The 17,166-nt window shown below is 28.2% G+C and overlaps 1 protein-coding gene and 1 pseudogene across 2 annotated transcripts; both read right to left on the reverse strand.

Moving 5' to 3' along the window:
* Positions 1-1,728: 1,728 nt before the first annotated feature.
* Positions 1,729-4,206, reverse strand: LOC150025696 (pterin-4-alpha-carbinolamine dehydratase 2, mitochondrial-like; annotated as a pseudogene).
* A 1,384-nt stretch (positions 4,207-5,590) lies between these two features.
* On the reverse strand, positions 5,591-10,021 carry LOC137823913 (calcium-dependent protein kinase 2). 2 transcript variants are annotated; one of them, XM_068629251.2, is made up of 8 exons: positions 8,794-10,021; positions 7,840-7,983; positions 7,585-7,737; positions 7,203-7,318; positions 6,760-6,927; positions 6,548-6,675; positions 6,005-6,104; positions 5,591-5,926 (listed from the first exon to the last, which is right to left on the reverse strand). In XM_068629251.2, exons 1-8 carry the CDS (start codon positions 9,488-9,490, stop codon positions 5,855-5,857), a joined length of 1,578 nt encoding a protein of 525 aa, XP_068485352.1. In that variant the 5' UTR covers positions 9,491-10,021; the 3' UTR covers positions 5,591-5,854. The 2 variants fall into 2 exon arrangements, with proteins under 2 accessions (XP_068485352.1, XP_068485351.1); XM_068629250.2 differs by having other exon boundaries at positions 6,548-6,927; positions 8,794-9,993.
* Positions 10,022-17,166: the final 7,145 nt, after the last annotated feature.

Consider the following 17,166-nt stretch of genomic DNA (forward strand, 5'->3'; position numbering starts at 1 on the left):
TTGTTGTACTGTTTAATTATGAATCCATACTCCTTGTGATTTATTGTTTTTTTTAATATAAAAAGTTTCACAAAAAATTACTTAAAAATCGTTTTGTGTAAAAAATAAAAATAAAATCTTTGTTACAAGATAAAAGTTATTTGATACCATCTTTATTGTTGAGGCTCATTTATTTTCACTCCCTGTCACTTTTTTCCTTTCTTGTTACGATAAATTGCTATAAAATAGACAATTTTATTGGAACAAGACAGGAAGAAGGGGACTGGGAATGAAGATGATTGGGTTTTAAGAATAAAGACCGAGTTTGTGTCTTTCCAAAAATAAAAGGAAAACATTTTCTTTAGGTTGATGAAAACATGTCCAAGAAACTATTGAAAATATATGAAAGAAATAAAAAAAAAAGTAATTACAAGTCATAAAAGAAAAATTATAACAATGGTAATGTTGAAGAGTGGGTGATTTTTTCCAATATTTTCACAAAGAAAAATAATAATTATAACAATAAAAGATAATGAATAGGGAGGAGAAACATAAAATATTATTTAGTCTTAGTATTGAAATATTTAAAATTTTGTAATGTTTTTTATTATTTATTATTAGTTATAATTAGTAATATATTGATCATACCTCTTTTTTATTTATTTTATTGCAATTAATTCATACCTCTTTAGAAATTGAGGTTTATGATGCTCTTTTATTTTATTTGTTTGAAACTGTATACCCTATTTATTGATTTATTGATGTGAAGAGAGAACTGTTCTCATAAATTAATCATAGCATTTGGTTTGGTTTTGATGTGTGAACTCTATAACAATCTTTTTATCTTTCTTTTGATACAATTTCTTTTCTTATAAAAAGTTTAACAAAAAAATTACTTAAATATATTCTTTGAAACCCTTTTAATAATTTTCATTGAAAAATTGTGATGTGCAAAATTGAAAAATTGTTTTTTCTTTATTATAAGATAAAAGTTATCGAGACAATCTTATATGATAAACTGTGTAGATTCAGGAATAATTGTATTGATAAGATATTTTTATTAAAAGTAATTATAAATATAAATAATTTTTTTAATTTTGTGTATGTAATTATTTTATGTGTAGGTGGGTTTTTAATAGGAAAAAATATTTGAATTTTAAAAATTAGTTATGTAAAGGGTAAAACTGTAATATATTTGATTTTATTTTTCAAATTCAAATTTCTCTAATTTTTTTTAAATTCAAATTTTTAATTTAAAACAAAATGACAGGTGAAGATAGAAAAATTCAAATTTTTTAACAATTGTTTGAACAAGCCCTGAAGGAACCTCCTAAAATGACAGGTGAAGATAGAAAATTCCCAGTTGAAGAAGAGTCTTCATAGAAAGTGGTGAATCTGGTGATAGACACCTGGCATCACCTGTTTATATTATTTTATGGTTTATTGTTTGTACTAAAATTTTTAGACTTGGAACTAAGAAAAATTAGAATTTGTAAAATGTGTTAAATGAGATGTTTTGTTTTAAAACAAAATATTTTTGCTAATAGATAGGTAATAGTTCTTGCTAATACTCCTAAGCATTGTTGGCTCAATTGAAGTATGTGGATTTCGATGGTTAGAAAGATTTAGTGTTATAGGAACAAGATTATTTTTAAAGAAGGTGTGGTGGATCATTCTGAAATCTTCACTTTGGCTCAATTAAATGTGTGGTCATGTGTAACTTCTAAAATACCATCTGTTTGTTTCTCCTTTTCTGATGAGTAAGATGTGCTATATGAGATAACTCCATTTTAAAATAAAATATTACTGCTAATAGATAGGTAATAGTTTCTCCTAATACTCCTAAGTATTATTGGCTCAGTTAGAAGGCTTTCGTATAAGTAGGTCAAGCACATCAAGCTTATCGATCTAAGCAGCAAGTATGAAGTCATTTTCTGTCAATCCACCTGCAAGAGCATGAATAAGTTGGATAAATACTCGTTTATAGTATTTTATGTATTAAAAACAAATGTTTAAAACAACAAAGGAAACATGCTTATTGAGCCTCCAAATTTTTGTTAATCTTAAAATAGTGCAGCTGTTACAAATGCAAATGAGTTGAATAAGTAGATATACCAAGGGCATCAAAAATAACCACAATCAATATCAAAGGTTTAAGTGATATATCAAAATGTATAAATTAGGTTACAGTTTGTACAAATTTACAAATTTAGTAAGAAAATGGAATTGAAGACAAAAAAGGAGGAAAAACTTAGGAAAAGCATAATTAACAAGAATATGGAAAAGAGTATTTAAGAAAAAATGTTGCAAAAGTATGAAAATGGATGACATGAAGAAAAATCGGTACACCTTTCAACTAATTTACATATTTATTTTAGTGGTTTGGATATTGAATATAACATGTCTATATGATTCAAAAGTTGAACAATGAATAATTCATACCAATAGCATGGGTCCAGATCTCTCGATAACATCACTACAAGAAAATCATGAAATAGAAATCAATTTTTAGATAACAAAATAATTAGTTACAATAGTAACTAAATTAGAGACCATTTTAGAAACTAAAAAAAAATTGATTTCTAAATTAGTTTATATTATTGTTAAATAGTTTCTAAATTGGTATCTAATTAGCAACTAAGGTTTTAACTATTAATTATTTAGTTTCTAAATTTGGTCTCTAAAATCTTAGTTGCTAATTAGATACCAATTTAGAAACTATTTAACAATAATATAAACTAATTTAGAAACTAATTTTTTTTTAGTTTATAAAATGGTCTCTAATTTAGTTACTATTGCAACTAATTATTTTGATCTTTAAAAATTGGTTTCTATTTCATGATTTTCTTGTAGCGCATATTGTATTTAACCTTCAAAATGATATCAGTAACAAAATAAGAACAGAGAACATGGTACCTTCACTATCAGCAAGAACAGCTACTATTTTAAAAAAATTGAGTCCCTTTGAGAAAGTTTTCACTGTCCATGATCGCCTCAGCTTCATGATACCAGCATCATTTACCAAATCCCACTCAGCAACCTAACCACTTAATATCAATATCCAAGACCTTGAATCATGAGACTTGAAAACCTTGAATTGACATATACAAACCTGTGGCATTATAGTTTGTGCTGAATCCTCATTCATGGGTCGTAATTCCTTTAGATTGCATGGCACACATTTCTTATCTGTCAGACCTGAGAAGGAAAAAAAAAAAAAAACTTATTACACAACAAGAAGCATAAAACTAAGGATGGCAATGTAAGTAACTCGCTTGTTTTGACTCGTCTCACATATGATACATCAACAACAACTCGAGATAGACTATTCATATAACACTTATAAAATAGAGTAATGATACGGTTGGAGATCCCACATCGACTAAAAATTAGAGTCTTTCATAGTATATAAGTGGATGTAAACCTCACCCCATGAGCCAGTTTTATGGGGTTGAGTTAGGCTTAAAGTTCACTTCGTAATACGGTATCAGAGTCATTTAAAGTCTATCATAGCGAGTATTTGTGTTGGGCCTATGGTAACAACTCACATTTTTTATACAACCACATTACAACTCTAAAGTATCATTTTTCTATAAAATTATAGGTGTGGTTCGTAGATACTACATTTACAATTGACTCTCATGAATTAAAACTTTTATATAATTTTATAATTTAAAATTTTAATAACTTATACAAATAAGGTTGATTATAAAAGAAACTTAAAACCTAAAAATTTCATATCTACTATATAAATAGATGGGGCAGACATGCACTTTGACCCGCACATACTAAAGATTTTTGCAAGAGACTTTAATGTTTAACTTACACACTTTTTTTTTTACAACAAACTCTTATAGAACTTTGAAATATACACTCTCATACACTTATTCATTAATTAAAGAATTCAGTACCAAAGTAATAAGAAAACAAATCCATCTCAAGAACATGCAAAAGAGAAGCATATACATATATAAACAAATTGTACATACAAATAAAAAATTTGCGTCAACAACTCAATCAATCAACAAAATATGTGTTGTTCACCACATACTACACAATTTTGGATTCTTGGGATGATGCAAATGTTGTAAATCTAAAACGAGAGATCCATTTTGATGAAACTCAAAACATGGCATTTATGCATATCAAGTAAAATATTGAAGGGAAAAATGAAGAAGTTATTTAATGTTGAAACGTACGTGTAAGCGATATGGGAGAAACAGCCATGGTTGAAGAGAAGCAAAAGGAAATCGAAATCAAAATGAGAATGAATTTTAATGCATTGCACAGAGAATCTCACTCTTTGTTGTTTGATCCGGAACAGAAGACCTTAAATTATGTAATTGTTTTTGTACTATGTAATTTTTTTTGTTGTGTAAAAAGAAAGAATAAAATTAATTAGTTGTTTTAAAAAAATCATAATTATCATTTATTTGGCACGTATCCAATTAGTAACTGTGTCTCGGTAAAAATGTATTCTTATGTGATTTATTAGCCAACAAAATAATATTTAACTCTTAATGGAAAAGCGATTAAGGTATATGTATAATAAGTGATATATTTGTTTAAAAATTGGATTTTATAAAATGTTATGTTCGTATCATTAGTAATTTGGATCTTATCATTTTAAGTTATGAACAATATTTCCTTTTATTAGTTATAAATGTATGAAAAATCAAAATCAATTCCAAAAAAATTACATAACCTTTCATTAATTATTTGTCACATATAACCTAATTTGCAATCTTGGGTGTGTTGTACCAGATCCTTGGAATAAGAGTTTGAACCTTCATCTTATGAATGTCCTTATCCATGTTCTTAAGCTTTACTTAAACAAGATCCATGCAATAATATTCTAAGAATTAGGTATGGTAAAACAGATCGGACCCGTTTTATTGGGCCCGACGGAATTGATTAACTTTTAAACCTGTCAATTTGTAGGGTATTTCTTTCTGTACTCCTACATTTTTTTTCCTGCATCCCTACATTCTATGCAATACCATAATTATCCTTGATAATTTTGGTCGATTCCGGAATAAGAGTTTCATAAGCTAAAAGTATGTCCGGAATAAGGGTTTCATAAGCAAAATGTGTTTTCAAAATAGGAAATCTGGAAGGCAAAAAATCATTCCAGAATGTTCTTTTCGGAACACATTTTTTTAATTTCCAGAATGGTAAATTTGGAATTCATAAAATGTGTTTTGAAAAGTATGTTCAAAAAATATTTCGGAAAGAGTAATCTGAAAGTCATTTTTAAAAGGGGTAAAAAGGTCTTTTTAAAAATGATGGAGTGCAGGAAGTCATTTGTTGGGGATGCAGGAAGAAACAACCCAATCTATATTGGCTCGATCCGTCTAACCCATCAACCTAACAGATCACGTATAGATGTCAGCCCGTCTTTTTTCTATTTTTGATAATTATAAAAAGAGATCTCATGATTTTGGATTTTGGAATAAAAATGATGTTGGTCATGTTTCCCTTGCCAAGTTAGATAAGAAGAACCTTACAACATACAATACCCTTCTCAAAAGTACACCCTTCATTCTCAAATATACAAACACAGTAGACAGTAAACACTAATTAATCCATAGCAGAAGATACCAGGTGAGGATTTCAATTCAACAAACTGCATAATCAAACTTGTAAAATTACGTTCCTTGGGAAACTCCACTCTTACTTGTGTCCACAATAAATTACATTAGGACTTAACAAAAAAACTTCAAAGTGAAAAGCAAAACCAAAAAGAGAAACAAGAGTTGGCAACCAAGTCTCACAGAAAAACAGATCTAAACTATAAACTTTACATGCTTACAAATGTATAATAACTTTTGGAAGCCTTCCTTTGAAGCAAGGGATTCCTCTGAATCTTGAGACATTAGAATAGCTTGCCTTGTTGGGTTCCACTCCTCATCATTGTACTAAATTCTTCATAGTTGATTCTACCATCCTGAGAAACCACAAAATTGAGTGTTAACTATGGGACTAGAATACAAAATTGTGGCAAATCAATAGAAGAAGAGCTTACATTATCAGTGTCAACTTCAGATATAATATCCTTGATTGTGGCCTCATCACCCATACCATTCTCCTTCATGGCTGTTTCCAGTTCATCTCTTGTGATATACCTGTGATGGAATCAAACAAAAAAACCAGGGTACATCATACATCTGTCATTTATCTTCAAATTCTAAATAGAGACATTCATTCATCAATGATTGGTAATGAATGTGCTTTTTGGTGTAGGAAGAAACAGGATTTATGGTATATGATCTTGTTCATTATTGAAAGTTCAACTCAACCTCATAAAACCAGTTTATAAGGTGACGCACAAACTCACACTAGGATAGACTCGAAATGACTATGATACTATATTAAGAAGTGGACTTTAAGCGAACTCAACCCCATAAAACCAGGCTTATAAGGTGAGATTTGCATCCACTTATATATTATGAAATGTCGTAATTTCTAATAGTGTGAGATCTCCAACAATATAGAAACCATGGACTTCAAAAATCAAAGATTGTGAAAGATTGAAGAACAAATTTGAATTTACAATAGATGGACTTACCCGCTACCATCTTTATCAAAATATTGGAAGGCCCCATAAAGATGTTCATCTCTCTCCAACCTGTGTCTGTGCATTGTAGCAGTGATGAATTCTATGTAATCAATTGTTCCATTTCCATCTACATCAGCCTGAATTAAGCAGAGGAATGTAAGGTTGAAAGAACATGGAAAAAACAATGAAGAACAAATGTTGTTGAATCGACAATAACTCACGGCGTCCATAAGCTGTCGCACTTCAGCTTCAGTTAGCTTTGAGCCCAGTCTTTGCAATCCTGCCCTCAGTTCCTCATAGGTGATTGTACCACTATGGTCAGTGTCCATATTTGTGAACATTGCCTTCAGACCTTGGATCTCTTCTACAGAAAGATTTTCAGCAATGACCTGAAAGATTATTCAAAATCCACTCAGTTTCTTTTTGAATTCACAGAGACATGTAGCCTTATACACCACAGATTCAAACAATTTAGAGTAACACAAGAATGATATTTTATGTTTCTTCAAGTCAAATTACTGACTAAAGCAGACATTGGATTGAAATTAGCTCTATAATTTTAGCTGTTGATCCATACACAGAGGTAAACTATGCCATCAAAATCAAATAAAGTAAGCATAAAAGAGAATTGTGGTCTCTTCATGCATCTTGTGGCTGGACTAACCTTGAGGGCTAGTTTTTTCAGCTTATTCATTGCTCTGAATTGCTTCATTCTGGAAAGCACTGCACTGTCAATTGGCTTGTCAGAAGCATTTCCACCTTCTTTAAGCCACGGGTGCTCTGAGTGTTCAAACAATACAAGCAAACAATTAGCAGAGAAATTGCAATTCATTAACTAAGAAAATTCTTAAGGATGCTGCAATCAAGATATCAGTCAACATAATTTAAGTGTTGAGAAAATCAGAACTAATTTTTCCTCTTTGGTATAGATACAAAATGGGCTCTATTTTCTATTATCTGCTTGTTGCTTTCGTAAGTGTTCATTTTGTATCTATACGAAAGAAAGAGAATTGGTTCTGATTTTTGCAACAATATAAGCTACCTACCTAGAACCTGAGCTGAAGTAATGCGTTTCTTTGGGTCCTTTGTGAGCATTTTGCGAACAAGGTCCTTAGCACTGCTTGATATGCTTGGCCATGGACTGCTTTCAAAGTCAATATGACCCTGCAATATGGAATCAAATATTCCCCTTTCCGTCTCTACAGCACATATTTCATGAAAAAATTAGTCGAGTGTGAAATAGCAGGAATCTAGCCTCTGCAAAGAGATTATCCTGTTATCATATCAAAGTCAGAACTTACCTGCCCAAAATGGAGGGACACCACTAAGTAAGATATACAGTATAACTCCTGCACTCCATATATCTACTTCCTTCCCATAGCTACGATGAAGAACTTCTGGAGCAACATAGTACGCACTGCCAACTATGTCCCGGTACACCTTTCCTGTAAAGAAATAACCAGAAAAAAATTAGTATATGTTCTAAGTGGAAGATAATCCTACATTTTAATCGGATAAATCCTCTGTTCAAAACACGAAGTTGTTGCCAAACCAACAAAATATGTACATCAGCTATGTCATACAGTTGTAGTGAAAAATTATACACGCCCTTCATGGTTACTATTCCTTTTATGTTGAAAATCACACATCAACTAAAGATAAGAACACTCATTATATAGTTTCACAGAACAGTTATGTAAGGTTGAGTTATTCGAAAGTAGTGTAATCCATGGAATAAATGAAACGATAAATTCTGGCTTAATGATTAACTAGGATGATGAATACTTATTTTATCAAATTTTACTTTTGCTCTATATCATGTCAAACAGTGCACAATGCCGCCAGTGCAAAAAAAGACATATAGTGTCCTTGAAAAGACTTAGAATGTGCTTGTACATTTAGGGTATACCCTAATTAAACTAGGCCATGTACTTAATTCACTTTAAATTAACAGTAAATAAACTCTTCAAACAAATTAAAAGTTTCTCAATCTCCCAAGTGTTGACAGTCAGGGCGCTGTCATGCATTGACAATGCACTATTAGCCCTTAATAAAAAAAATCACTTTCAATCTTTCAGTTGCATATAAATCTCACAAAAAAGAAAACCAGTTGACAAAGTTTTGGATGGAAAATTGCACAAAATTTCCCTCAACATTTTAGCAGTTTATTCTCAACTATACCAGAATTTACACACTTATCTTTTAGGAATGCACAACAATTTAACAAAAGACCAATAAACGGATAACAAATTTACCTTCTTCTATGAAGACCGACAAACCAAAATCTGTGGCCTTGAGAAGTCCCTTATCATCCTTACTTGATAACAAGAAATTCTCTGGCTTCAGATCCCTATGCATCACTCCCATAAAATGGCAGATGTTAACAACTTTAACAATCTGTCTACACATTGAAGCAGCAGCCCTTTCACTGTAGTGCCCCTTGGCTATAATCCTATCAAAAAGCTCACCACCTGCACACAGCTCCATGACCACATGAACTGAGTGCTTATCCTCATAAGAACCTTTGAACTCCACAATGTTGGGTTGCCCACTTAAATGCTGCATAATTTGAATCTCCCTCTTCATATCCTCCTTATCATCTCTTCTCACAAGCTTCCTCTTTGAAATTGACTTGCAGGCATACTGCAAGCCAGTTGAATTTTCAGTGCAGAGATAAGTCACCCCAAATTGGCCTCTCCCCAATTCTTTCCCAAGTGTATAGTGCTGCTTAACATCCTCCAATGGCTTCCCAGTGATGGTGTCAGCCCTGTGAACATGTTTTGGGCTTGGAGAATGAACAGTGGGCCTCCAAGCAGCCTGAGGAGCATGTTTCTCAGGTAATTGGTTGACAAAGGGTTCATGGCTCTTGTGATTGTGAGCTCCCCCAACAACATGTCTGTAACCATTGTGCTCTTCTGACTCTGACCCATTTTTACTCAGACAACCACCCATGGCCGTGACGCAAAAAGGAATGAAATTTTCAAGTTTTACCACACAACAACAACTTGAGAAGTGATTGGTTCAAAGCATGAAAAAAAAGGAATGAACCCAGATGAGAATTCAAGGAAGGATATGCATTGAAGTATGGAGAAAGAGAGAAGAAGCCAAAGTCTGATGCAGAATAGATCAGAATCTGCAATTTTTTAAGGATGGAGAGGAAAGTAGAAGGAGTCTGAACTCTGAACAAAAAGGATAAAGTTGTAACCAAGTCAACTGCGGAAAAATGGAATTTAATGTGTCTTAAACCAAGAATGGTTCAAACTATTTTACGACCAAAACAAGTTTAAAGACTAAGAGTGAGTCCATAGAAGAGAAACTTCCTAAGAGGGACACCTAATCTACCTATGATTCAAGGACCGAATCAGAGAATCAGAGAATCACGACATGGTTCTATGTACCTTTTACCATATAACAGGAGTTTAAGGTGATGTAGCTCTCACCTCGTATTTGGATACACTTTTACAATTGGATATTATAAACAGTGAAAATATACACCTTACATATTAAATAAATTAATATTTTTTATTTTTTAATTTAAAATATTATTATATTATTATAAAGAGGTGCGAAGTGCTGTTACTATCTGTGATGTCAAGAAAAGGTATTAAAATATTAATTTATTACATATAAAAATTAATATCCGGATAGAATAGACACGAAGACACGAAAACCAAAGAATAGACACGAAGACGATAAAGATCTCAGGCAAGCACCTAGCAACCTGGCTAACCGAAGAAGAAAAACGAAACATTCAATAGTTTTCTAGGTTTCATCTTCCTAATAGTAGCATATAGTGAAAATTTCATAACATTTATAAAGAAAATAATTTCAAAAAAATGATATTAAAGAAAGTATAATTTATTTTTCTTCTTCTTTTATTATTTACTAGCAATTTTTTCCCTTGATTTCTCCTTCATAGAATGTGTTAATCACAAATAAATAGCATATTGGAAAAAAAATTGGTATAATGAAATCCTGAAAATGAAATGCGACACGTGTGACACGTAATGATGAATCGTGGACACCAAACACTGTATATTAGTATAATATTGATAATTGATTGTCAACACTGAAGCAATAAAACAATAAAACGTGTACATAATAATTCATTAATTATGCATTGGAACTATTAAAAAATTTATATTTCTAAAAGTTGATAAACTTGTTTTTATACATGATGATAATTAATAAATAAATTAATTTATGATTTCACATTATGCATTTGCTCCTTTCTATAAAGTTCAATTTTGCTCCTCCCATCAAGACAAAAATGGTTTTAAAAAAGGTTTATTTTAAAATAATTAAGATTAAAACTTCTATTAAATAATTTTCTTAAAATTATAAACTATTATGACAAACTATATGTTTTATGAAATTTTTTAAATTCCATAAAAAATCAATATTTAACAGAAATTTTAAAACCAAATTAGATATAATGAATTTAATAACTTCCATTAAATATCATGGTTTCAGAGTTTTTAGTTAATAATTCATTTTAACCTTTGAAAATATTTATTGAAACACACTTTGTGAAAAGAAAGAAAATTATATTGTTTTGTTTTTCAATTTTTGTGTGCCAATAATAAGGCTATTGTTTAAGTCTTTGAAGCTACAAATCAAAGAACTTTGCTTTGAAGTAACAATTGACCTTTCTAATCAATTTGGCTAGTTCAGTTCCCAAAGCAACCTTTATTTTATTTAGTCAATTTTATTATAATTTTTGTAATTTTGATTATATTCAATCAATACTTGATAATAAGTGTGTATTTTTTAATTATTTTAGAAAAATATAATATATAATTTAAAAAAAAACATCAAAACTATAAAAAATACATGTATTCAACAAAAATATAGTTGTGTTATCTATGTAGATAAGATAAGCCAGATACCTTGCAGTGTCTTCCTTATATTTTATTTTATCTGTATACATAAATATATGTAGTGGATGATTAAAGTGTTTAACAATTTATTTATTTATTAGTAAAGTTAAAATGTTTTTGAATTATCTTGAGATATTTATGTAAGATGTTCCGAACTTAAATTTATTAATATAATATTATTAGAATCAATAAACATTTAAATATTTAAGATATTGTTTGTTTTAAAATTTTTGATTTACGATTTTGTTTTTATCTTTAGGAAATTGGACAATATTATGGGTGGTAGATAACGGTCCGATTGTAGGTGACACGATAGACCCAATAAACACTCATTAAAATAGACTTTAAATGATTTTGATACCATATTAAAAAGTGAACTTTAAGCCTAATTCAATCCTATAAAATTGACTTATAAGGTTGAGGTTTACACCCACTTATATACGATAAAATGTGTTTATCTCTACTAATGTGAAATCTCCAACAAAATTAATTAAAAAAGAATAATATATTTAAATTATCTTCAATCTAATATAACAATGTTAAATTTTTTTATAAACCTTATTGATTATCATATTTACAAAAGATATTGGGACATTTTTAGAAATCATAAATTTTCAACTTTTTCTTGCACTCACCCACCATGTGATATGATGGTATAAGTTAGAATATTATATGGGTGGGTGCAAAGGTTAGGTTCTTAAAATAATAGCAACTAATAAGTAGAGTTTATCATGTCTCATTAAAATATTGGTAATATGGTTACAATTTATAAAATAATTCAATGATCATCTTTTATGGATTTTGGTGACAAAAATATTATAAATGTAAAATTAAAAAGAAAGACCATGCCCCTAATTCTAATTCTACGTGAAAAAATAAAAAGTTTATTAATAATAATATTTATAACTTTTAAATTATTAATATAATCAGTAATAATATTAACATATTTGCAAATTATTTTTATGTGTATATTATTTAGCAATGTATTATGAATGAATACTTATCAAATGATTAATTTTAAACGTATATCGCATTATACTGAATCCAAATATTTTAAAGATTTAGTGATTAAGTATGATTAAGATACATTATGACGATTTTTAATTTCACAAGCAATGTATTCTCATGTATATAAAATTCATAAAAGTTACCTTCTTTCACTAAAAAGGAGTTGTTAGGGAAAAAGTGGTTATTCAAATATTACGGAAAATAATTATGTTATTTTTAAAAATATTTTCTTTTCTTTTCTTTCATTGAAGATAAATAATTTTTTTTTTCTTTTTTACCTCATCTCATACAAAATATTAAAAAAAATCATTTAATTTTTACTTTACTTTATTATATTTCCTTTTGTTACCATCATTTATCAACACAAAAATTATGTAATGCCGACATTACAAAGATATAATTGGACCACCTAATAGCATATAGCTAATAGATTAAATTATAATCTATAAGTTAACGGCTAATTAATAAATTTTAATTACATAAGTTTCTAATTGATAAAAGCTTTATGTAGTTTACGAAATTTGATAAAACTAACCATATACATGTAAAAGGACATAAAATATATAACTATATAAATTGTATTATATAAATGATTTATTTAATTTTTAATAAAAATATGTAATTATGCAATTATAATTTTTTTTAAATAATTAAATTCTTATTAAAATTTGTAATATTTTTATTTATTTTATAAAATTGTATCTATATTTTTATTTAAACAAGTCATTTAGATGGTTAACCTAATGAGTACTGATAAATTTAATTTTTATTTATTTTACATGCAGTTAACATGGTTTATTTTAGGAATATTGAACTTTTTATTTGGGCCATCGAACTCAAAATTCACGTTAAGTACCCAAAAGGCCCAAAACCATCTTTTAACATGTGTTACATTCATCTTGTACGCAATTTCACTGTCGTTTTAACACCTTGATAAATAAATAGACAATTAAAAAATAGATAAATAAATAAATAAGAGGTGAACTTTTAAAAATATTATTTATACCATATCCTCATATTTGATTATGATGTTCATCAAAACGCAATAAGAGTAACATATTTTAATTTCTAATAATGTGTGACTGTCAAACCTATGTAGCATAGATTCTGATACGGATATTGATATTATATGGACACAAACATGAAGATACGAAAATCTCTAAAATGTAGGATACAGAGACACAAATATATATATTATATAATTATGTATATTATATAATTATGAATTATATAAATTGACAATAAAGATTTATGTGTACAAGTATGTTCTAAATTATTTTTCGGAGCGAAAAAATGTTTTTCATAACTGGTTCACAATGATTTGTTTCTTAGTTTTATAATCATAATAAAAATTTATATGAAGATTAATGTATTTTTTTTTAAATTGTGTTAAAACCATACTAAAATTGTCAGAAATCTAACAAATACTTTTTGAATTAGACACTTCACGTGTCATACAAGTGTCGGTGTCCGACACAAATATCAGATACCAACACGTCATTTAAGAAGAGTGTCCGAGCTTCATTGGTAGGAACCCATGTAACTTCTCCATTTTTTTAATGTTATATTTTAAAAAAATTGTCCCTATTTAATTTGTTTCAATATTTAAAATAATATTAATTACTCTTCGGTCAAATGCATGAATAAAGCGCACTATGAGATTCACCTTATCACCAAATTATTAATCTTAATATATTATTTCCAATCAAAATAACACAACCAAATATTAAATTATTTTATTATTTAAATAAAACAATAAGTTTTCTAAAAAAAATATTAAATTTAAGAAATTATTTTTATATTCATTAAAATCTATCATTTCAGTTAATTTAATTTTTTTATATCAATTAAAATTATATTTTTAAGTACCATTTTCTTTAAAATTCTGATTACAACAAAATTTACACCTGTGTAACACAGACTTTTTCAAAATTAAGTCGTGTTCAATTTAATATTCTATAACCTGGGTCATGTGAAGTCACGCAATGCACCTCATTAAAGTTGATAGAGACAATTAGACATTTATGACTTTTCTTATGCTAATCATATACTTAATGATGTATTCATACTAATTCCACCCACTTAATACTTTAAAAAAATATTATTTTATTTAAAAAAAATAGATTTCAAATGATTGTTTTTTATTATTAAAGTGAAAAAATATATTCAAATCATATATTCTTTTATCCACGTAGATTCGAGATATAAATGAGTGCAAACTACAACATATAAGTTGATTGATTTTATAAGATTGAATTATAGTAAAGATTTTTTCTTAATATGGTATTAGAGTCATTTTGAGTCTATCTTAACGGAAGTTTATTGAGCTTATCAGCTCATCACCTATAAATATAAAGTCTCACGTACAAATTATTCCACGTCAACTAACTATGAGAACATTTTGTAATATATAAGAGGGTAAAAATTTTAACTTATAACTCGATTTTACATTAGGTTTAAAGTTCACCCTAATTTTTTTATTTTTTTTTCAACTCCAAAGTTTTTTTTTTTTTAAATTCCTTTAATATTACTAGTAAGAAACAAACAACCAACCTTGTTATATTCCTTCACATTTCACCAAAAATTTGTCTACCTTAATATTTTGCAATTCTTTTAAAAAAACTAGGAAGATATTTAGAAGAAAAGTGAGGTGGTGTAAGAGACTAAATATGAAATATGTGATCCATATCTACCATGAGTTAATGCAATGAAGTCATCTTTATTAACTCTACATATCAGCCCACAGTTGCACATAACCAGGAACCAGTTTTCAGCACCTTGTTTTCGTTACTTTCCTCTTTTTTCTCTGCCCTACCTCTTTCAAACTACCTATCTTCAACACCCTAACTATCTTATCTTTTCTTTCTATTTCAAGTACTTCTAGGTTTAAATTGCAACAACACAACAACAATGCCAAAATCAAACCCACCCAATGCTTTGAGACCCCTTTTCACAACTAAGTTTAACTCAAGGATTTCATTTTCATCTTACTCTTACACTTAGGGTGAAAAAAAAAATCATTTGTTGATAATTTATGGCCTTGTAAAGTTCAATTCGTTTAGTTATTTACTATGTGTTAGATGCATGTGAATTGACCATATTTGATATAAAAATTCGTATCACTTTCACAAAATTATCACCTAAGCTTTATACATTTATTGCTTCTCTATTGACGTGAATTTGTTGGTGGCAAATGAGTTATGAAACACACACTTCAAAAACATACTTAATCAAGTTAGATAGGTCATATAATCAAATGAATGACTACAATGCATTTTATTTTATGATTATCTAATCGATATTAGTTTAATATGTTTTTTCTTATATATTAAAAAAAAAATTTTAAATTTAATTTTAAAATATATTATAAAATATTTTTTATTTCTAATTGATGTAGTTTCTAAACAAATTTATTGAAAGATTCTAAAGTATTTTTTTATATGAATTTTATGAAATAGTTTAGATTAAAAAACCCATCTTAAAAATTTAAGAAATCAAATACCATTTACTTAAAGGGTTTACACAATAAATTTTACATTTTTTAATTTGTTTTATAGATAATGAAGTGTTTCAAAATGTATACAATACTTAATTTTGAAAATAGTTTTATGACTAGATAACCGATTAAAAAAAGGCTAATGGATGGATGGGATGAAATCTATGGAATGAATAACGAAAATATTAATATTTTTAACAAAAAAAATAAAGAATTAATTCCAATAAACTCGTTATAATTAAAATAAAAATTAGGCAATTCACCCATTTAGTCCATTTTGAACAATAAATATTAGTTAAAGAAGCTTGGAGTTTTAGGTAACCAGCAAAGTTACCAAAAGCAGCCAAACTTAAAAAAACAAAAACAAGAAAATTAGGTAGCAATTAACTAACACATGACGTTTTTTTGTGTTCTTTTCAGCTATTTTCCTTTGCGTGTGCTCTCTTCTTCTCACGACATTCTTTGGTGAATTGGTGTGCCATATATGCTTTTAAGTAAATTTGTTAAGACTTAATTTAAAAAAAAAATTACTTTGATAATTGTGTATAAAAAAAAATCTTAAACATTAACTATAAGTAGGTTGTATGAGATTGAGTTATATTTAAAATCTACTTTTTAATATAGTATCAGAATCATTTAAAGTCTATCATAACAAAAATTTGTTGAATCTATCGTGTCATCCACTATCGGACTGTTATTTTGATAATTGTGTATAAAAAAAATTTTAAACCTCACTATATAAATCGGTTTTATGATATTGAATTAGATTTAAAGTTCACATTTCTAATATAACATCAAAGTCATTTAAAGTCTATCATAACAAAAAAAACTGTTAAATCTATTGTCTCTTCCACGATCGTTATCAAACCACTTACTCATAACATATATTTTCACGCACGAATTACTATTACCAACGTAAGTTGATTTTATGAAATTGAGTTAGACTTAAACTTCACCTCTTAATATATTCTAATAAATATAACGTATAATACCATCTTATAATAATAATTATTTTATTTTATATGTTTTTATTTAATATAAAAATGAGATAATTAAAAATAGTATTTATATTAAAATTATGTTGTAATAAAAGAATTGAATTATACAATCAACCATTAAAATATTTGTGATTTAATTGTATGTATATCCGAATTGTGAGATTTTGGAATTTCAAAATTTGAGTGCTCTCACAGCAGTAGTAACATTCTTTATTGTTTAATCACGCACTCTTCCTAACTATGCAT

The sequence above is a fragment of the Phaseolus vulgaris genome, chromosome 8 (genome assembly GCF_051622355.1).
Source record: "Phaseolus vulgaris cultivar YP4 chromosome 8, ASM5162235v1, whole genome shotgun sequence".
Taxonomy (NCBI): Eukaryota; Viridiplantae; Streptophyta; class Magnoliopsida; order Fabales; family Fabaceae; genus Phaseolus; species Phaseolus vulgaris.

What these genes read in the sequence shown, in the direction of transcription:
- LOC137823913 (XM_068629250.2), bottom strand. Translation starts at nt 9,490, where the DNA reads ATGGGTGGTTGTCTGAGTAAAAATGGGTCAGAGTCAGAAGAGCACAAT. An exon ending in TACTTCAGCTCAGGTTCTAG is followed by an intron (nt 7,319 to 7,584) that starts GTAGGTAGCTTA and finishes TTGAACACTCAG; the next exon opens with AGCACCCGTGGCTTAAAGAA. An exon ending in TGAAAAAACTAGCCCTCAAG is followed by an intron (nt 6,928 to 7,202) that starts GTTAGTCCAGCC and finishes ATAATCTTTCAG; the next exon opens with GTCATTGCTGAAAATCTTTC.